General features: G+C 36.6%; 1 protein-coding gene across 1 annotated transcript in view; it reads right to left on the reverse strand.

The window, feature by feature from the left end:
- The window catches only part of LOC113091748 (CUB and sushi domain-containing protein 2-like), a 269,603-nt gene that overhangs the window by 208,713 nt on the left and 36,903 nt on the right, over positions 1 to 23,987 (reverse strand). Inside the window, exon 3 of the mRNA XM_026257372.1 lies at positions 23,249 to 23,361. Within this exon, the coding sequence (XP_026113157.1) occupies positions 23,249 to 23,361 (113 nt within the window). The remainder of the gene's footprint in view (positions 1 to 23,248; positions 23,362 to 23,987) is intronic.

Consider the following 23,987-nt stretch of genomic DNA (forward strand, 5'->3'; position numbering starts at 1 on the left):
CACCAGCTCAAACCACTTTGTCAAACTCAGAAAGAGATATTAGAGAGAATAGAGCTAGATTCTGGGATGGAAATATCATATGATTACAAAGGAAAAAAATAAAGCTTTAAAGCTTGAATAAATTACTGTGTGATGAAAGTGGTTAATATAACCGTTAAATCTAAACTGAAAGGCTTATGTATCATTTTCATATTTTTTGTAGTTTTTTTTTTTTTTTTTTTTTTCAGGTATAATAATAATAACAATAATGGCATGGCAACAACAGAAATAGTATAATTACATATTAAAAAGAACAACATTTTTAACAGTTTTATTATTATTATGAATTATATTTGAAAGAAGAAAGTCAGTAATATTAATTTTGCATGTAATGTTTATTTTATGCACACATGTCAGTGACTGTATTTCAAGCAAAGTCCCCATCTACTTCCCTAAAAACAGCTACATCTGTTCTCTCCTGAGTGCACTCTATAGGAGACAACCTGTAGCACAAACTACATGTGTCATGTGTCTCATGAGGAGGGATACATATGATTATTACATACAAACTATTTGAACAGTAGTTGGATTTTCTGCTCAACCACTGTCTCAAACATACACACGCTCACCCTACTCACCAACCACTGACCCTGAAAACAGACAACGAAGAGAAGAAAAGCAGCAAGAATAGAAAAAAAAAAAGCCAGTAGTGAGTGAATGGAAAAGGAGGTGGCAAGAAAACAGGGGGCGAACAGGGCCTGTCAGAAGAGCTTTTAAGTCACTTAGCAAATGCTCCCTAAGAGGCTGCTGGGAATTGGCATAAAATATGAATGCAAGGCAGATCAACGTGTGTGTATGTTTAGCAGAAACAGAACTGAAGCATTTACTTTCCAGGACTATAATGTATGTTTCCCAATCTGAAACTTTTAAACATCATTATGGATATCATATTAACATGAAAAAAAATATATATATATATAATTTGAATCTGCATCCAAAGTTCAGGCAAAATAGCCATGGATTATGGCATTATAGCCAATCAATCACATTGGCCATTATGAATATGACGAAAATGTTATTCAAAGAGTTAAATCTTATTAAAAACTTATTTTAAAAAAATCAAACATTTTGAGGATAAATGATGCAGCAAAAAGGTACAACAGCGATGGACGGCAAATGCGAGCATGGGATTTATTGATTTATCCCATGCTTGCATTTGCCCCTCCTTTTACTGCAAACATGAGCCTTACTAAAGGATGACTTGCATGTTCATATTAGTATTCCTTATTGAATCACAGCTAATAAAGCACTCATTAATAAAACAGCCTCGGAGTATTTACTGCTAGGCTAGCAGCATACATTAATTATAAGCTCAAGCAAACGATTAAAGAGAACACTGAAATTTAAATAAATAGCAAACAAGATATATGTTGAATTTCTATTTAGTCACGTTTGAAACTGAAGAGGTTCAAGCTTTTGACAGAATCGTAAAGATTCAAAATTCAAATATTCTTTTTTGTTGTAGATCATTAAACCATTACGCTGCCTCAGAAGCTTGTCCGAAATCACTTTCATGAGGTGCCTTCATGCACAAATGCTGCAAAAATGCCTGCAAAATCACTATCTGAGGCAGCGGGGAAACAAGTCAGCAGCCTAAGCTTTCAGAGCAGCCACAATGTACAATAAAACAAAACAAGCAAGAGAGAGAAAAAAGAGAAAGTAGTGACATTTGCCAAGTATGGTAACCCATACTAATCCAAGTGCACACATACAGCAGTGAGAAGTGAGCACACACCCGGAGCAGTGGGCAGCTATATCCACCCCCCAGGGAGCAACTGGGAGTTCAGTGCCTTGCTCAAGGGCACTTCAGCCATGGGTATTGAGGGTGGAAGAGGGCGCTGTACATTAACCCCCACCCCACCTACAAATCCTGCCAGCAGTGAGATTCGAACCTGCAACCTTCAGGTACAAATCCAACTCTCTAACCATTAGGCCATAGCAGCCACTTAAATAAAACAAAAACAAAATAAAGATAAAAACCGGAAAAACAAATAATAAAAGCAAAACAAAATAACTTTAAATAGAACAAAGTGATTATAAATAAAACAAATACAAAATCAATCAATCCATCTATCTTTGTTGATAATACTATGACTTGAACATAAGTAGGTTTAAACATACAGGCACATTTTCTGTTTTCCAGCCAACATTTCCTCAAGGATTTAATAACACATAATTCATAAATTGCCTTAAACATGTAAACACATAAGCATGTTTGTAATAGGCATAAAACAATTTGATTTTGCGACACTTGGTGTAAGTGTGGAGCCACTCAAGGACAAAAGCGCAAGATGGGCAACCACTCCAGCATATTTAAATCATCAAAAGATAGGAGGTCTCTAAACAAGAGAATAAATACAGCCATGCACAAAAAGAACGAGTGGCATAGAAGTGGCTGCGGCTCCTACTGACGTACTTATGGCTTCAGTTCCACCGATCAAAGACTTCCAGCTACATACAACTGTGAATTCAGCCATGTAAGAACGTCTGTGGACATTGGAAGCTTTCCCAGAGCTTCCTCGTTGTGGTATAATTAGCCTTCCATCAACATTACCATCCTTACAGAACTCTAAAAAGGATTGGGAGGGGGGATATCACAAAGTTATCCTGCAAGCAATGTTACCCAGCAAAATGGTTTTGGTGGAAGAATCCACTAGGGTCACTGAATGACTCTAATGCCTTTTACCAAAACAAATAGATTTCTTCAAGTCAAATTAAATCATTTGTTTTAGCCTCTATTATTGTTTATTTGTACTGTATTTTCACTTATTTTCAAGGAAGCAGAGAAACTAAGCAATAGCATTTTGGCAGGCTTTCGGGGTTCCCACAGAGAGAATGATAGCCATGTATAAGATTTATAAACTGGCTTGAGCACTGTTTGAAACCAAATTTACAAAAGTAAAACCTACCAGGGGCGGATTGGGACCAAAAAGTGGCCCTGGACTTTCTGTCTCACAGCAGCCCACCACCTCATAACGCATCCACCCCTGTTTTGATGTCATTTCTTAATTTAATATTTAAGTATACAGTTTGGGGATTTTAACCAATAGGGTAACTGATCCTCCGTTGAAACAAACAAACAAACAAACAAAAAAAAAAAACCTGTGTGCAGCAGAAGGTCATTTAGTGACTTCTAGTGAGCGATACATGCTCATCACGACACAGACATTCATTCTCCTAGAACTCAAACTTTGCATTCAGTTAACAGATCCATTCGAATCATGCATGAAATAGAAGTTTATAAACTCAAAAGATAGCTTTATGTGCTTTACAGATGAACCTGAAGTCTTTATTTATTCGAGATGTTCAATAATAGATCATCTTTGACTTGGTAATTCAAGTTCATGATCCGATCCATGAACAGATGATTCTTAAGTCAATATTTTAAAATAATCATTTATTTTTTCGAATGAAACCAGTGTGGAAACTAATGGGTCACAAACTGGATAGATGTTTTTGATAGATTGTTGTGTTTTACAGTCGGGCTCCAAAATATATCACCCCCTGCCCGACGGGCTATCTTGAATAGTGATGTAAAATTCCTAACTTGATTTGCGTTGTTCACTCACTTGAAGGGGTGAAACAGATCATAGTTTATCGTTTGCACTTGTTTCTAAATCTTGTCGATTCAAGCATTTTAAACAATTAGTGCATGTTCGGAGCTTGTGCGCACTCATTTAAAGCACGAGCTGAGAGAGGAGCGTTTCAGACAATGTTTATCTCAAAATAATTGTATCTGCAAGAATTCTAATAAACACAGTCGGTTACGTTTTAAGTTAGCGTATAAAGTGGCCTGCTGCTCAGAGAAATTCGCTGTACTGGATAAATTGGTCTCTCTCTGTAAATTAGACGACATAGAAAAGGGGTGTGTTTCAAGATACGCATGGAGTAGACAAACTAAACAGGGAAGGAGGGCAAAACACTCATGCGAACAAAACACATTCCTAGTCGGCCGCGCGATCCACTCACTCCATTTGCATAGAAAAGAGATGTATTATAATAATTTCCATCATTAAAAAAAAAATATATATATATATATATATATATATATATATATATTTGTGTACTGGGTGGGCCGGCCCACATTGTCCAGCGGACCACCGGGAAAAGTCCCGGTCCTCCAGATGGCCAGTCTGCCCCTGAAACCTACTATTATCAGTAGTAGCAGTGACCTTGGTAATTGCATGACTATATATATATATATATATATATATATATATATATATATATATATATATATATAATATTTATAGAAAATGTCTGTAAAAAAAAAAAAACATGGCTCAACAACAAGGAATGGCTGCTGCCCCCCAAAAATAACCACTTATAAGTAACATTGTATTTTACACTGTATGCCTTTATAGCTGTATAACCAGTTTGTTGCATATGTTTTTTTATGTAAAGAAAAAATAAAAGAAAATAAAAAAAGTAAAGAAAAAGAAAATGACATTTAATTGAAAATATATTAGAAGAATATATTATTTTCTTTCATGTTGGTGAACATTTTGTCAGGCAAAGAAAAAATCGGAACTAGATACTTATTATTGAGGCTTAAATAAAAAATCCCCCATCATTTACTCATCCTCATGTCATTTTATTTGTAAGATCTAACCATTTGCACAGCAATGAAACCAAAGCTCACTCTTTATTTGCGTTATGATGAAATCCTCTGCCAGTCATGAAGTGAGAAAAATTAAATGGCACAGTGAAATTTCACTCACACACAACCTTCTGAAAATGCAAACATATCTACAAGGAAAATACCAAGAGCTATGAGAACCAAATGGCATGGTGCCGAAATCCCATTCAGGTAAGTTAGCTCATTCAGTGGCCATCTTGGAAATTCTCACTGGCAGCTGTTCTCAAATACGGCATAATATCTCAGAATGAACTTGGGCTTGTTTCTAACTGGCCATTTCAGCTGCAGATCTTGTTTCTTGACTTTGATATGGCACCTCAATAGGAGCACATCAGGCACTTCCTGTGACCCTTAATACCTGTATCCTGCCCCAGGCCTCATCTCAGTCCTCTACAGGCCTTCATGCTGCCACACACCATTAGCCCAGTTTATTCTGCAAAAACATCCAGAAGACTCTCAGCAGGCTGGAAGCGGCACTGGCTGCCCACTGCCAAGAACAATGCCATCCCTCATCTGTAGCTCTGCTGGAAGAGCTGGGTCAAGTTGGAGAAGAGGCCTTCAATGGGTGGCTTATGTTCAAACAAACAATTTACAGACTGCATGCTAATCTACCTATCCAAAGAATTATGAAATTCTATTCACTTAAATGCTTTCCTACAGCCTGCCCTTTTGTCAAATAATGTCCAAAGTGTCAAACCTGCTCTTTTCCACAAATAAAGAAATGAATAAATATGTATTTATTTTAAAATGATAAAAAAGCAATAAATAATAATAAATAATAAAACTGATTATATTATATATATATATATATATATATATATATATATATATATATATATATATATACTTAAAAAATATTTTTTTTTTTTACTTCAATTTGGTAGTAGTAGTAGGCTATGTACATTCTACTGAAAAATAGTACTGGACTTTTATTAATAATAACACTAAAATAAAATAAAAGGCCCTGAGGTTAAGTCTGTTTTGTTTAATTACAGCTATGTGATGGGTTGCATGAGATGACTTAAGTGTTTTTGTTCAGTGTCTGCAATTAACTGATTGCTTTTTTTAAACTCACTCATAGATGAAATTTCAAGCCATCCATATCTTCCAGTTGTAATAATGAGGCACCAGTTTTACTAAAGTAAGAAATATATGCACAAACACTGCTTAAAATGAAAGGTTAAGCTTATGAGTGATACAAATAAACCAAGGCCCTGTACTATTGCTGGAAATCAAATGAAAGCCATTCAGGGTAAGATGAAGGCAGCAGAGGCTGCTAATAAGCAGCCTAATGCATTAATTCCAGACTTGGAGCATCTGCTTGAGTTTTTAGCCTTGGCAACATGTCTGTTAATGTCACCTGCACACTACATGAATATACAGTATGTGTTCTAAGTGTGTGTGTGTGTGTGTGTGTGTGTTATTTATACATTAAACCACTTAATGCATGCCTGTAGCAAGTAGTCACATTTAATCAAATAAGTGGGTCTATTTCGATCGAGAGGGGAAACAATAAAACTTGAATAAATACAGCAGGACTAACAGTTATGTGATATAAGTGTCTGTGAATCACTTTTAGTGATGCTGGAAGAAATAAAAGAAGACTTAATACCAAGAATGGTGACAGTAGAAATCAATTTCACATTATTACCACACAACAAAATGCATATAGTGTGCATTAAAAATAGGCCTACTCCTGAATACTACAATATGCATTAAGTAACTGATATTGCATATGTTAGACTATTTTTGCATCATTCGCTAACAAATAAATAGTACAGAATTGTTTTTTTTTTTGTTTTGTTTTTTTTTTCTCCAGCCCAAAGGCAAATATATCATGCTGGGTAATTGCATAGGAATCACTTAAATCAATTTGAATCAGTATTAATTTGTTTATTTGTATTTTTAATTAACAACATGGAAAAAAGTCCAGACCACCTCAGTCTCTAGTAATGTATTTGATTTATTTAATGACTGTTTTAAGAAAATAAAAACTATAATTATTTCAACAACCAACATTATCATATCAAATCACTGTGATGTGATTGCGCAATAATTACATCAAACAACAATATACATTTCCAGCAATATAAAGTAAATTTAATTAGTTATGATAATTTATTAAAGGGATATATTGTGTGGAATTGTCCAGTTATTGGAATAATATGTTGTTGAAATAATCTGATTACAATGTGAATAGTATGAATAGTATATATTTAATCTTCAATTTAATATATCCTATCATTATCCATATAGCCATATGATCTGAGCTTGTGTCCTTTTAACAAACCTACTGCTTCATTATAACCATTCAATTAGAGGTCGACCGATATATCGCTCGGCCGATATATCGGGCCGATATTTGTCATTTTTTAATATATCGGCATCGGCCGATATCCATGTTTAGTAGCACCGATTTAAAGTCAGGCACGTCGGCGGGCAGCCCCGTGTTATTGGCGCGGTGGAAAGCGCTGCTGCAGCCACTGCATGTGAAGCACCCTGAGTCAAAACTTTTGGAAGATTCAACAACAGACCTGCGAGATAAAGGCAGTCAGAGAATTTCACTCTGTAAATGGGGTGGAAAAGTTGTCAGCTCTTACAAACACTGCAGCGTGATTGAGGGCTCCGTTACTCCGCCCTGCTCACACACAGCACCGCGCTCTGAGAGACAGCTGTCCTGGAGCTGCCCAGAACGGTGAATCACATGTGTTCGGAAGCATGGTTTGATGCAGACAATAACCAGTTTTCCATCCAACTCATTTGTATTTAGGGATGTCAATATTTGATAATTTCCATGATCGATCGTCGTTTAAATTAACGATCAAGTAACAACCTTAATGCTGCAAAATGCGTCTGCAGCGTTATTATTATTATGTGCAAAAGCCACTTGGAAAAAAAGCTTTCTCACCTGAATTAAAGGGGTTTTAGTATTAATAAAATGCTAGTAGCAGGACTGTAAAATGAATAAATGTGATTAAATGTGAAATGTGATCGTTTGATAAAATGAAGAGAGCGTGCCATACGTTTGAGATCATTTTACTTTGCTGAATGTTTTCTGTCAAGGAGACCGCTGAATGCGCCTCTTTAAATGGTTTCGTGGTGCTCGTTGTTGTATTTTGAAACGCAACTGCAATGTTTTCAAATGACACTATAGTAGTGGTGCCATGGATCATCATTGATCCGTGATCCGTTCAGATCAATATCTTCAGTTCGGCATACGCGTGACCCGCGGATTGATTTATGAAAAAAAATAAATAAATAAAAAAGTTGCGCATGTTCAGTCCACACTCAGTGATAATGCCGAGCGGAGGAGCTTGAACGGCCCGCGCATTTTGGCTTCCCTGTCAGATATAATGATGAAGGAAAGAGGTTAGAGTGAAAAGATTGTGCCAGATCTTTATGAACAGGAGAAGAAAAAAGTTGTGGATGAACTATCCCGAGCATCCTCTGTTGCGCTCACGACAGACGGGTGGACGTCCAGGGGGACGGAGAGCTCTGTGATGATAACTGCTCACTTGAGAAGTCCTTATTATTATGTTAAAAAGAAGATAGTATGCCATGTGCACTAAGTCCATACGAGGACGAGCGAGCGCGGGTTTGACTAGATGTATTTGGAGGTTATTGCTCACGTCTCGTTCTGCACATATCCAAATGTTTCCATATTCGCAATGTATCTGAATGTTAAACTATAATATTTTTTTTAATGTAAACTAGACGGAAAAATCATCCTCTTCACATGAGCAAAAACGTCCTTTCCATAACAGCAGAGAGGACCTGTATAGGGTGCATTTAAACTGACCAGTGTAACTTTTTAAATGTTTGGTTGACTCTATTTTAATAATGAACAGACTGCGATGTAAGTTCGAAATTAGAATGCACTTTAGGTGTTCTGTGTCATTTATACCAAACACAAATGTTGCTGGTTGCTAGTGTCTTTGCAGCACTACTGTTATTTATTTTTTATATATTTATTTTTTTATATTTTTCAGTTTAATTGATTTTTATTTCTAAAATTGTATTTATTTAAATGTATATTTAAGTTTACATTTATGTTCCAACAAACTTGAAAAATTCTACTTGATAAATGTAAATGCTCTAAAACTTTTATGTAAATGATTGACATATATATATATATATATATATATATATATATATATATATATATATATATATATATATATATATATATATATATATTACCTGTTTTATATATTTAATACTTGGTCAGTTTATTAATTTTAGTGCACTAAATTAAGATGAATGAAGAGATGGTTCAAGTCAGTGCTCAATAAATTATGATAGGTTTAGAAAAAATGTGTTGTGCATCCACTTATTATTAGTGTGACATTTTAGCATGCAAATCAAGGGGAAAACTCCAAGATATCGGCCCAAAAAATCGGCAGCACATATCGGCCATCGGCTGACCCTGACCTCTAAACATCGGCATTGGCTATAGAAAAACCCATATCGGTCGATCTCTACATTCAATGACCAATAATACATATATAAATAAATATTGCATTTTTGTGTACATAACATCAAACCATATCACACAATAACTGGCCTTGAGTTTGAGAACGTGTGTTTAAATTACAATGCACAAACTCACTGGTCACCATCTAATATCTGGCAAGGACCGCTTTACCACAAAGGTGCACCATAATTGAAATAAGCAAATCTACTGCTAATCTTTATAGCTCCCGAATGCATTCTGTGATTATGTTCTCATGGAAGCTCATTTATTCTTGTGGAAGCTCATTTACCTTCCCTTTTTGGACACATTCAGAAAGATACATCTGTAATGCTAAAAGGAAGCCTTGTAGTTGGTCTCATGTGAAAAGGGAACATTTAGAGGCTGGGAAATGATCCAAAGCAATGCTAAGGTCTTGTCTTTATGGTTTCATTTGGCAATCACTTTCATTTAAAGGGGTGTGTTTCACTTTTCAATTGCAGCCCTTTTCTTCATGCTTGACTGGGTTTTTGATCTTCCTCACCCGAGCTGCTCTGTTAACAGTGAAGGGGTTTATGAAGGACCACTGAGCCCCTGATGGTTAGAACTTCATGATTAGAAGTGGTTCAGAATAGAGACATATTTAAAGAAGTATATATATATATATAAAGGTGAATGGTGACCATGTCCTTTAAAGGGATAGTTCACCCAAAATTCTAAAGTTCACCTAAAATTCTGTCATCATTTTCGTAACTATCCATTTAAGAATATGTTCTAATGAAGAAAGAAAGTCTTATGGGTTTGGAACAACACGAGGGTGAGTAAATGAGGGAATTTACCTTTTGGGGTGAATTACTGCAATAATACAAGAACAGATGAGATGATATTCTACTCAATAAAAGTTGTTTGCATCCATTCGTTTTCATTTTCAAAATGGAAATAGCAAGCAGAGAGACAGAAGATGTCCAAGCATTTCAAAGTGTTGCCATGGGGACCAAAAGTGAAGAGCCAAAATGTAGTCTGTGTCATTATGTGCTCTGTTTATTTAGGTAGAGGCATTTTGGTACTTTGGATATCAGAGGACCGCACACTTCAGAAGATACAGAACTCATTAAAGGCCATCAAAATAGTTACGGGTGCTCTTAGTAGATGGCCATTACACACATCTGAGACTAATGCAGTGCTGGGGCTCCTAATATATCCTCTTAATAATCACCTTCACCAAAGATCTAATTCAGTTTTGCTCTCTGAAATTCTAACAGGAGAGCAACAAAAAGGTCTGAGGATGAGAGGAAAGAGTGTGTGTGTGTGTGTATGTACGTATATATATATATATATATATATATATATATATATATATATATATATATATATATATATATGCTGCCAACTTGTGTCACTGGTTGCCGTGACGGGTCACACACACATATTATATATATATATATATATATATATATATATATATATATATATATATATATATATATATATATATATATATATATATATATGAGAAAGTGAGCGAGAGAATTTGGATTACATTCTCCATTATCAATTTGAATGTAATAAAAAGTCAGGAAACTCGTTTGGAATTAAAAATGCATTATCAATTTGATCCTAAATGTAGCACAACCCTGAAGTGCACTTCCTGTAGGCTGCATACTGTGGCATGACTCTATTTTGCATTTAACTGAAAAATCAATTAATGCGTTTGGTAACAAGTTGTACACTGTGTGGTCTGCGGAATGTTGTATATTTACTGGTACGCATTTTCCTATTGGCAAAGTACTAAATACTACAATTAAAGTGAGATGGTAATTGAATCTCCTGGGCAATTCGCAAGCCATGCGTTAAATTATCATGAACTGAACACATAATACAACCATCACATTTTCACAAGAGGGAAGGAATGAGAACAACTGAAACAGATGGAAAGGCCAGGCAAATAGTCAAACTCCCTTTTCAGCTAGCACAATCAAAATGTTTTTAATGTTACAAAATCTGTCATAAAAATAAAACAAAAAATCTTTGTTTTAAATTGTAGTGAAAATGAATTCAATGACACACATCTGCTTCAACAAAGGGGTTTGGTAGGAAGGATTTTCTGCCTACACTTACACACAAACAAATGCTTGTTTTAAACACACCCCATCAGTAACAAGAATATCTGAATCATGCAATGAGCAAGTCTGCGTTTATTAAACACTTAATATCGCGTCAGTTTGTGCTTTCAGAATCGCCGAGTCTGCTGCCGTCGTTCCAGCACATCTGCAGCAGAGACCTGAATGCAGACTTGCTCATTGCATGATTCAGATATTCTTGTAAATATTACAAGTTATTAGTTCGATCGCTCTTTCGCGTCTGAAGTAGGATAAACAAAAAAATAAAGTACATCTCTTTAGCACACGCTAAAAGACAGCGCACCTCTCCACGAGAGGAGAGTCACTAACCACCATGCTACCAGTCTACACAGAATCAGCTCCAGATCTCTCAATTGAAGACAGGCACATCGTGCAGCTGCTGAATCAAGGAAATGTGACCGTGTTTACCTATTATGAAAATAAACCATAGCAGTCAACTGACTGCATTTTATGTTTCATGATGTTAAACAACATTTCATAACGTCTCAGACAACTGTACATTTGTGGCTACTGTGGTTTAGTTATAAACACTATCGATAACTCATATTTACCATAGTAAAAATGGTACATTTTAGTATGGTCGAAGCTACAAAAATTCTTCCAGAACAGACTTGTATATGTGCAGAGATGAGAAATGGATTCATGTTCAGCACCACAAAAAGAACATAAAGTGTCAATATCAGCAAACATCTTTTTTAAGTAAAGCTTCACATGATAGAAAAGATGAAGTACTTTTTAAGACACATCCTTAACCTTATTGGTTATTAAGTATTTACATGACAAAGTCCACACTAATTAATTAATAATTATTTATTACCGTGGACTGTGAGTGACGTCACTTCCCAATGCAAACACGCCCAATAAAATGACCCCACCCCTGTCACTTGATTGACAGGTTTCCATGTAGACGTTGGAAATTCAAATGCAAAAGGAATTGCGATTCCATTTGAGTTTTGGCAGTTTACATGCACAGTGCAGAGAGAGTGAAAAGGCAAATGTGGTAATTAATATTGCTATTTAAATGTGACAGGCTCACAGCTCGTAAGATATGGGAAACACAGTTGCAAATGGACTTTGCATTTCCATTTTAAATTTGGCAGACACTGTGCACTGTTCACTTAAACGAAAATGCAAACGGTAATGCGCGATTTGCATTTGCGTTTGGATTATGTCACATTTTATTCGTCCACAAATTGAAAACACAATTGCAAATACAATTTGCAATTCCTTTTGAATAATGTCCGCAATATCATTCCATAGCCCCGTTCAGGTTCTTTGTGCCCACGATATGGAGTCACAATCCGATACTATATTTCTAGTGTTTGGTGCACAATTCAAGAACTTTAAAGTTATTAAAATCAACCCAATGTATACAGAGTTGTGCAAAGAGTAAAATGTATGTGTATACACACTGCGATAGATGTAATGTTACACTGGTAGACATTGTAAACAGACTGTATAGTCACAGTTATGAATATGGGACTAATGATTTAAGCAACTTGTATTTTAGCTACATGTACAATAAGCTGAATAATTACAAAAGAAAATAAAAAAGGTTAGAAAGCATGAAGCTTGTGGTGTCAGAATGCCAGTCTGTCAGTCAAATTCAAAGCAAGATGCAAATCATAGCAACGCATTATAACAACATCATATCACATTGTCTGGCGGCAGATAAAAAGTGTACATCATATATGCTAAACATGGAAGCTTGAACGTTTGTGTGATGCGCAAGAACAGATTAGGTCATGTATGCATATTTGGGCATCTCCTTTTCTCCTTTTAATGGCAGTTGGCAAACCCATTTAAAGCGTTACCTACTGCATGATAACCACATGATCCCTGACATAACATAAGGATCGGGCTTATGAGGGACGACAAACGTGGCGAGTAAATCACTCACATATGCGACTAAATCTTCACTCTGGCGACTAAATTATGTCCAATATTAGCCAATGGCTTATAAATTCTCAGATTTTACTTGCCAGCGTGTGAGTTGGAGGCTAAGTATAAATTTAGCACACATATATTTTCACTCGCAGAACACTCTCTGACTGAGAGCTATAGAGTTTCACTCTCTGTCAATCTGTGATATTTTTCAGTTAATCTGAATGGATGCAAAAGCACACCTATTTGACTTTACGTAAACTTTAGAGTGAAGGCGCCCACCCTGCCGTCACTTTCACTTACACATACGCAGAGAGAGAGAGAGAGAGAGAGAGAGAATTGACGTGCTACGTGTAAGCGATATTCTTTGTTGTATTTTCCTGGGGGGCAGGGTTTCATATTTTATTGAAGCAGCCCTGGGCGCCGCCATTGGCTAGCGGACCCCCACCTGCTGTTAGCATTCCATTGACTCCCATTCATTTTGGCATCACTTTGACAGCAAATAACTTTACATCTGAGGCATTTAAAGACTCCAAATTGTCAGTTAATTATTTCTAAAGAAAGACGAAAATGTATAAAAGGCTCCATTACCTTGTATCTTACGTTATGGTCCCGTAGAAGCAGTTTTTGTAAAAAAATAGGCTAACAATTGTGTCGTAACCTGTGACTCTCTGTCGCACAGTAATTACCATATGTCTCAGTCTGGAGAGTAAACGAAAAAAAAAATTACTAGTCAATGGCGATTCATTTGCCAAAGTGTCCGTAGAGGTTTGGATGATACCAATCAGTAAAAAAAAAAGCACAATTCACCCCAATCCTGATCATTGAGGGCTCAGTTCATCCCTATTAATTATTTTAATTTATATTCTGTTTATTGCATTTCCGAAGCTACTCAGCCTAGATTCTGTGCTCAGATAGAGCAATACTAACCCAACATACACAGAACCATTCTTTTTATCTCTAAATATCCCTCTAAATTTGTTACACAACATCAGAAAATGAATGATTTCCTCGTGTCAGTCACCTTGTTTCACTAGAAAGCATGTTTCTCTACGGCCCTCTGAGGATACGTATCAGTAACACAGAGCCATTTTCAACATCAGAGTCATGCTTCCAGAAGACAAGTCACTGTGAAAAGAATGGGCTAGAGAATGAATTTATCCAACAACAGTAAAGTCCACCTCAAGTCCATGTCATTTCATTTTATTATTAGGATTCAACATTAGCCACACATAAACCCATTTGTTATATCACTGCCAGTCATGTGTAACAAATAATTTAAATGAGAATAAACAAATAGCATGGATAGAGAGAGAAAGAAAGAGAGAGAGAGAGGACATGAATCAGAGCAGGTGATGAAGAATGAGGAATGGGTGGAGAGTTTGCCTCTGTACCTCTAACAAAGGTTCAGTGGCCTCTCAAAAATGACACTGCTCACTGATAATTGGGGTAAAGGTTTTAATGACTGGCTCAGCGACAACAGCATGACATAGTTCTTGAGTGGGTGCGGATGTGTTTTCACACCAATTTGTTTGAGTTGAAGAGCACAAAAGGAGTGTTTAATTGCGTTTCTGTAACATTTATGAAAAGCATACTCATCGTAGGGTACGTAAGCACGGGGCAAACGCGGTGTAAACACTGACAGTGACATCAGAATGCCTCAGTATCACGCCTACGCTTGTGAAGCTCATACTGCGCTCACTCACCAGTAATGCTTTTTGCAGAGTAAAATATGCAAGAATTGGAACTGGCTAAAAATAACATTTCTTTTTTGCCTCTTCGACACATGGGGACAGAGAGAGAAGGGAAGAAATAATGGGAATAAGAGAGGGAAATCGGATCACTCAATGTGTCAGCATGCATGATGTTAGCTACTAGGTCACTGCTCTGATACCAGGTTACGTTTCTGCATTAACACTCAATGTTATATTTAAGGAATGCTGCACAGTCTTACAGTTGTTACTGCTATATAAACCCAGGACTTGGTCAGTGCTTGCATCCGAAAGAGTTTATTTTGCGATGACTACATTATCCCACTTCAGATAGACAGAATGTTAGATTTGAATGCTAAAATTCTAGACAGACAGAACTACAGATAGAACCCTAGCATGATCAACAGACAAAAAAGGACAAAATGACAGACAAGACAGCAGAAAGAATGACAGACGGAACAACAAAAAAAATCTGACAGAACAAAACATGGTCAGAATGACAAAGAGAACGTCTCGGTTACGTATGGTAACCCTTGTTTCCTGAAGGAGGGAATGGAGACATCATGTCGGTGACCGACGCAAAATGGGATATCGCTTTGATAGACTAATCTACTTTGAGTGCAAACTAAACAACCCAATGCACATTGGCATGCAATTATTGCATCCAGCTGCCGCTGATCACTGCTTGAGTATAAGAAGGCAGCAGGTGCAATGCATACCAGGTTTTCGCTGAGGAGCCGAGCCGGGGACCCGGCAGCTCAGCAGCGGTACAGCAACCATGGCGACGGGACGTGGCGTCTCCGTTCCCTCCTTCAGGGAATGAGGTTTACAATACGTAACCGAGACATTCCCTTTCAGTCATGTGACACTGAGGACTGGAGGAATAATGCTGAAAATACAACTCTGACCACAGAAATAAGTGACATTTTAAAATGTATTCCAATAGAAAGCAGTTTTTTAAACTGTAAAAATGTATCACAACATTACTACTTTTGCTGTATTTTGAATAAAATAAATGTAGGCTTGGTGAGCAGAAGAGAATTATTTTAACTTTTTTGCAATGTGTAACTCTCATGAAATCCAAAATGAGCCAATTTTTGGCATGACATTTCAAAATCTCTTTTAAACATATGTTATCTATATTCCATTGTGAATAAAACATAAGTTTATGAGATTTTTTTGTAAATTATTGCATTCTTTTTTTACTCACAATTTGTACAGTGTTTCAACTTTTTTGGAATCAGGCTTGTATGTGAGAAAGAAACAGAAACTACTACAAGGTTCAATTACATAGTCTAGCAGTCATTATTTGGAAATATACAAAAGAAAAGAAAAGAACCCAAGTGAAAACAGGCAACCACTAGCAAATAGAAACAGCAGGCTATGTACCAGATACCTGTGTTGTGCTCTTCCCTGCCTAATATATTCAATAATTGTGGGTTAATGTACTAAACGGCAGGTTTCTAGCCAAGAAGGTGAACTTTTAAGTGATTACTCATTACGAGAATCAAAATCCAGCGCTCCCATCGGCATCTATATACATTTAATCTCACACCTCTCACCAATCCACTTAAGAGAGCTACGGCGGCACTACACATGTGCTTTTAAAGGACAACAAAGAGCGGCATTCTCCCACAGAGTAAACAGCCACACTCTCTCTGAATCAGTGAAAATATTGATTAGAAAAGCAGGGCGTCTCTTTAACAAGTCCCCTCCCGCCCGCAGAGATGTATGTGTGCGTGTGTTGATGGGAAGAGTGCTGAAACAGCTCTTTCATGTAAGTCCCTGTTAAACTCTCTCATGGTGGATATGATCTCAGTACTGTCAGGAAGGTGAGGAGGAATCGAGCTTGAATTCTGATGAGATATGGAGCTTGATGAGAAATTGAGAGTGTGTGTGCATCTGTGCACAGGAGTATATCACTGTGAAATGTGCTTCTCGGTGTGTGTTCACAGGATTTAAAGCACAAGCCTGTTCCTTTATCAGCTCCGGCAGAGAAAGCCGGCAACTACATTTATCATAGTGATGCGTTTTAGTTAAGTGGTCTATTCACAGACTTTCAGAATAATGCTATTAATAGGTGTTGTGACGTGCTAAACATTAAATTACATTGAGTTGCCTGGCTGCGACCCAAATGAAAAAACAGTGCAGTAAATTGCTCCCAAAAACACCTCTCTCAACACAAATTTGCTGCTTAGCTTTAAGAAATCTGCAATAATGGTCATTGTAAACTGCACTGCTGAATACACATTCATGGCAATGCTGATTAAAGCTGATTAAATCTCAAGAAAAACTTCAGAATTATTCCAAGGTTACTTGAATCAATGGCTTGTGACAGACTCATAAGTAAAAGTTTCAAACTTGCAAGCAACAGAAAAAAAAAAAAGACCATAATTCCGTTTATGCTCCTTTTTTCGGCAGTGCATTTTATACTAACCTTTCATGTCTGTATCTTATCTTAAAATAATTTTTCCTTTGTTCTCTTATATATTGTTCCAGTTAATTGGGTTAAAGCAGACCATTCATATTCCTTGAAGTCTCTTAAGTCAGATATAAATCTTGCTACTGGAACACATAAAAACAAAGTATTATAGAGATGCAATCAAACTCGTGCTGAGAGGAAATACTTGCTCAGTTGTTTGAGTCCATTTCACTTTTTAACAACATACGTATTTGTGCATGAAACATTTGGAATATACTTAATAACATTAGATGATTGGTTTAAATTATGTAATGTTGGAAAATAATTAAATTCTGTATTTTCTGGCTGAACTGCAATATACGGTATATATCTCAATATTTTATACATAAACCATGTCTGCATTTGTGATGGGAGAAACAAGCGCTACTCTGCACTGCTCAAAACAAAAGGGTTTTGAATCATCAGTGGCAAATATTTAAATATAAAACTACGGTAACACTTTAGTATAGGGTCCAATTCACACTAACAACTAGTTGCTTATTAGCATGTCTATTATTAACATATTGGCTGTTTATTAGTGCTTATAAAGTACATATAATGCATGACATCCATAATCCTACCCAATACCCTAAACTTAACAACTACATTATAAACTATCAATAAGCAGCAAATAAGTGGTTAATTGAGGCAAAAGTCATCGTTTATGGTTAGTTAATAGTGAGAATTGGACCCTAAAATAAAGTGTGACCAAAACTACTTTATTGTTTGACTTACATGTTGTGAGTCAAAAGCGCCAGACTGTCCTTGCAAAGCTGGAACTGCCCCACTTTAACAGCCTTTGAGCACAGGTTCAGGAAACAGTCCTCCATAAAATGTGTCACACAGCGTCACACACTGCGGGCTTGAGTGAGAAACGAATGACACATGTGACGACCCTGGGCTGGAAAGTAGATCCACAACGCAAAGTTGATGCATTTCCTTAGTGACCAGCACGGATCAGCTCTAGGCATGATGAAGCGGATATCTTCCTCTTTTGAAAGGCCAAACAACTATTTAAACTATTTCTTATGAGTTATTGTAAAGTCTTTATTATAAGCAAGTCTCATGTTATACAAATTGAATTATGCACTTTCCCTGTAGCAGCTCACTCTCTGTACTCAGCTATTTTCCAGATGCACTCGTATCCAACTACTGTTTATATCGGCGGTATTGCCTCACACCATATCATTCATAAAAATTATACCAATATATCATACAAACTTGATATATCGCCCAGCCATACTATTAGTGTTGCTTTCAACATCAACGAAAATTATAACTAAATATCGTCGTCAACAAACCTTTATCACGTGACAAAAACGAGATGGGACGAAATAAGACGAGACACAGCGTGAATGCTGGTTATGTGAGGATGACTATAATTAAAAGTATAATGAAATAATAATGACGAATAAAAATGCAACTAAATGTGGTTTACAAAATAAAATCTATGCTAAAATGTGTCTCACTTCAGGGGGTGCATCAGGTCACACTGCGCAGACGCAGGCGATGTCACTTCCTCAAGCCCCACTCGTGGCATTATTGAGAAGACGACAACAAACAAAGTTAAGTCTGACACGGAGAAAGAGGCTAATGTGTGTACATCAAACATGTTTGGTTGGTAAAATAAATTTCATAAATTCAAATCAGAGCGTCCTCTGTGTCTGTAATGGATGTATTCTAGAGTCTATAAGGTAATGATAAGATATTAAAATCTCCTTGTTTGAAATGGGTTTGGCTAAAATAAAAATTTGGTTTTGTCTAAACTTCTATGTGCTTATACTATATTGAATGCGTTAAATAGAATTGCATTAATAAAAAGAGACTAAAATACAAATTTGCTATAGACTAAATGTCATCAGTTTTCGTCGACTAAAACTAGACTAATTCTGACTAAAATAAGACTAAAATGCTAAGGCTTTTAGTTGATTGCAACCTGACTAGACTAAAAAGAGTATGGACATGACTAAAACTAATAAAAACTAAAATGACAGTGTCACACAAAGACAAGACTAAAACTAAAATTAAAACAGCCCCCAAAAACAACACTACCTAATATATAATGTCCATTAACAATAACAACATGTACATTTAAACATTTCTAGCCCATATGAAACATACTAAAAAAAACACAAGTGGCTCATTCAGGTTTTTTACTCCTCTTTTTTAATTTGGTGTCATGTGTTCAGACAGCTGTGATTGAGATCGTCTCTCTCTCTCTGTCATACAGACTTTCATTATAGAGCTAGATTGCTCTTGCTTTAGTTCAATATGAGTTCTCGCTAGAGCTAACAGAAGAAAACGCACGACTTGTGCAACGGGTGGCTCCCTTAACGGAGAGTGGCAGCTGCACTTAGGGCTTGATTGAGAGCGTTAATTGATAGCACTGCACATAATGCCCATATTGTTTCACCATCACACCAGGGAACCTTTTTTTTTTTTTTGAGAGAGAGAGAGAGAGGATAAAGAGGAAGAATTCAGATGCAAAATGAAGACGCGGAGCATTTATAACCATTATCCTTCACCTTCAACTCCACTGCCTCAAAAAGAGTTGAGAGCACGGCTAAAAAAATATTATTATTTATTTTTTAGGATTATTTTATTTTTATTTAATTTTTTTTGGTTGAGGAGAATCTCACACTTAGACCCTAGTATACACTAAAACATAGACATACTGAGCTCATTTAGACAAATTGACTTAAGGTGTATTTGAGCCAGTAGTGTAGTCAGAAAAGAGACTCTGGGTGTGCATATGCATATCTGGGTGTGCCACATTTATTGTCAGATTAGTGTGCAAAATGATTTACCCTAAACATAACCATTCCCCACATAACCATAAAACTATATAAAATAATATAGGTGCAAGCAGCAATACGGGGCCAAGCCCTGCAAGGCACAGCAAGCAGATCAAGTATGGCGCACAGCAACCACAGCCAGCACATCAAGTACAGCAAAGCAGGAAGCATTTAAGCACAAAGAGCAGTGCGGAGCCTGAACAGGCGGCAAGGAACTCGACCGGAAGTTGAAGTCGGGTGGGGGCTGCCATCTTTTAGCAGAACTTCACTTGCGTTAGCATTCCCATTGACTCACTTTCACTGTCACTTTGACAGCGAATAACTTTACATCTGAGGCGTTTAAAGACTCCGTTTGTCCATTATTTATTTCTAAAGATACACGACAATATATAAAGGGCTCCATTACCTTCTATGTTACATTATAGCCCCGTAGAAACAGTTTTTGTAAAAAATAGGCTAACGATTGCGTCATAACAGCTCGACTCTCTGTCGCATTACCGTACAGACAGGAGGAGAAGCTCGCAGGCAATTAACTTGATATGGCATACTGGCGTTATATTTTATAATACTATACACAATAATTAATCAGAATACATACTCCTGCTCACTCAGGACAAAGAACTCCCCGCTCAAGCTCGCCGTCTCTGCAAGATTAACGATGGCAGTTTGCACGCACAGCCACTTAGAAGATTTACATCTGTCAGACAGGTTGCTGACGTCGTCAAGCTTCATTTGAGTCTGCGCGTCAGAAACGGAAGTGCTAAAAAACGCTAAAAATGGGCTTCACTTGTCTCAATTGAGTTCCATTGGGGTCGCTGTGTGCATTTCTTTTACTGTCTATGAGCCTGAAGAACAAAACATCACAAATCGAGGGACAGTACTTTTATGTGGATCGGACCGAAGATCATTTGAGCAAATGTTGGACAATTTTGTACCAATTTTGAAGGAGGAGTAGCAAAAAAACGGAATACTGTACTTTTCAAGAGAGTATGATTTAGAATGTTCAGTGGCGTCACAGAACTGCCAGATTCAAACTGCTTTTGCGCGTTGGCTGGCGCTGAGTCAGAGACAGACGCGCTTTGAAAAATTTGAAAAACCAAATGAAACGAATAGCAATACATCTGTTAGTTATTGTGGCTGTGGTGTGTCACGCGACAATCATGACGCATCGCCATGAAAACAAGGGGTCAGTTAAAATATTTGTAACTTATGCGTGAAAGGGTTGATTTAAAAAAAATATATATTTTCTAAGTAAACAACAATAGCCCAAGTTTAGTAAACATTTTTTTATTGAGACTATAAAAAATAATTCAGCATCTATTTTTAGATGTGCCACTGTGGGTGGCACCGGCACACCCTGGCACACCCGTGGCTACGCCACTGATTTGAGCTACAAAAATGCCCTAATAAAATAAATTATAAAGATCAATATTTAATCAGTTTAATTTATTTATTCATCAGTACTTATTAAAAAAAGAGTTAACTAGAGTAACACAGTTACAAATCTTCCTGATGAGCATGGCTTTACACTCCTGTGAAGGACAGTCACAAAGGAAATCACTATTCAGCTGAGGGCTACTGATAAGAGTTCTAGGCTTCTCATTATTCTGCTTTCTTTACTGAAAGCCAGGACATTTACTACATACAGTACAACACTCTTTAATTCTGCTCCTGTACAGTGTTTCAACAGACCTGCAGAAGGTCATGTGACAAGAAGTAGCACATAGTAATTATGGTGACAGACTGAATTAGTCTGAAGCGTATGGATGAGATAAGGCTTGTCTGTACAGGTGTAGGTCATCTCTCAGGGATCTGGACACTCCTGTCCTCTTCACCTGCTCTAGCAGATTGTTATATTGGTGTGTTACAACATCACGCAGTAGCGTGACGTTTTTTCCTGTTGCTCGCCAAATTTTACAATCAGTCACACCAAACCTGTGACTGCATTCCAACTCCTTAAAAGACAGAGTCTCGCAAATCAATAATTTGTCTGTGAGCATATCATACTATAAGCGATTCAAGAACTCTTTTACGAAGCCACGCATCTTTACTCCATCTGCGGTAATACAAAGAATATACACTGACTCTGTCAATATAGACTTTTCTCTAGGGTTGCCTGATCAAAATGAAACTGAAAATGTGATATGGCTTAGTGTGATTATCAAATCGCAAAGGCTGTAATTTAGTTTAATAAATATACATAATATATGTGTATATATGTGTTTCAGAGTAAAGCACATCACTGTGTATTTTTTAAAGACAAGCAACTCATAATTCAGTTTTTTTCACTGTCTTGGAGTGCCTCTCTAATAATAATAATAATAATAATAATAATAATAATAATAATAATAATAATAATGAACATAACAAATAAAGTAATATTGTTCTTATTGTCTCTGCCAACTATACTGTATATACTCAATAGTAACAATCATGCACAATATAATTGTACAGCCTTACTAACACAGCACAGCAAACCTAGAGAAACATATTTTAAAATCCCAATATTTATGAGTAAAGAAAAGTTTCCCCCTCAAAATATGCAGCCCTACTCTAGACATCCATTTATAAACTGGAACTGTTTTATCACATTTCGCATAAAAAACACATTGAACAAACTGGGCTGACCACCAACCATAAGCAGCATCAGACAAAATAAATACAAGCAAATAAACACATGATCTGAAAATATAAAACATAATGCTTGTCCATATAGGCCTCATTCGCGATCGCCATCTGAATCACTGAACATTGACTGATTATTTTCCATTAGTATTGTGCAGAACTGGATAAACCCAGAGGGCTTGATCTACCTGCCATCAGTCTACAGTCTCAATTAGTTCATTCATCTAATTAGCGTAGATTCATTCTCCTTCCATTCACATCAAAAGAAATATTGTCGAGAAGCCAGCATGAAACCAAGAGGAAATCTGTGCATGGACGCTCAGTCTATATATATATATCGTTTATACCACACATGCTAGCGCAAAGTCCACTTTACATAATTACAGGGTTTGTCCGAAAGATGAGAGATTGAACATGTTCACATTAGTGAACTGACTTGAGACAAAAAAAAAAAAAAAAAAAACAGAAAGTAAGAAAATACAAATTAATAAATAATTTTTACCTTCATACACGGCTTTGAAGCCCTGGCCACTTACGGCGTAGTCTGACAGCAGCCATAGTGTGAGTCTGGGTCCTGTGCTGACTATTGGGGCAGGAAGTTGAAACCCCGTCAACCTAAAATACAGAAACAGGACAAAGCTCATGTTAACCCGGTGCATTGTTATACAAACTGAAAACTGGAGCTTGGCAGCCACAAACGGAGTGCCAAACAGACTGCTAAATCTCAATTTCCAGCTTTAACAGAAAATAAAAACCTTTAAAAGCTGTTTACTGTGGTGCAAAAGCTAACTAGGACAGCACAGGTGATGAGTGAGGGAATTCTGTGCAGCATGGGCCACCAGAGACAACATGGCTTATGCAGCAATTATAAGAATGGTAGCTAATAAACACTTTACAGACATATCAATATCACAATCAATAGAGCAGCTCAAAGAGCTTATTTCACAGGTCAGAAGTTACAGATGGAAGCTATCAACTCTGCTTTCAGCTGTATGCAGGTCAGTGGCATGGTGCTATCTATTAATGGAATCAAAAATACACTTCACACATTCAGTGATTTGAATACTTCACCTTCTAAGTATTTAGGCCTTATGATATAATTCTGGAGATAATCAGATACATAAATGTATGTTTTACACATTTAGATACTTTTCTCTAATAAGAAATAATAATGTGCATCAAAGTCAATGTTTTTAGTTCAGTTTTTTTTTTTTTTGTTCTTACGAAAAACTATAAACAAT

The sequence above is a fragment of the Carassius auratus genome, unplaced genomic scaffold (genome assembly GCF_003368295.1).
Source record: "Carassius auratus strain Wakin unplaced genomic scaffold, ASM336829v1 scaf_tig00214282, whole genome shotgun sequence".
NCBI classification, from domain to species: Eukaryota; Metazoa; Chordata; class Actinopteri; order Cypriniformes; family Cyprinidae; genus Carassius; species Carassius auratus.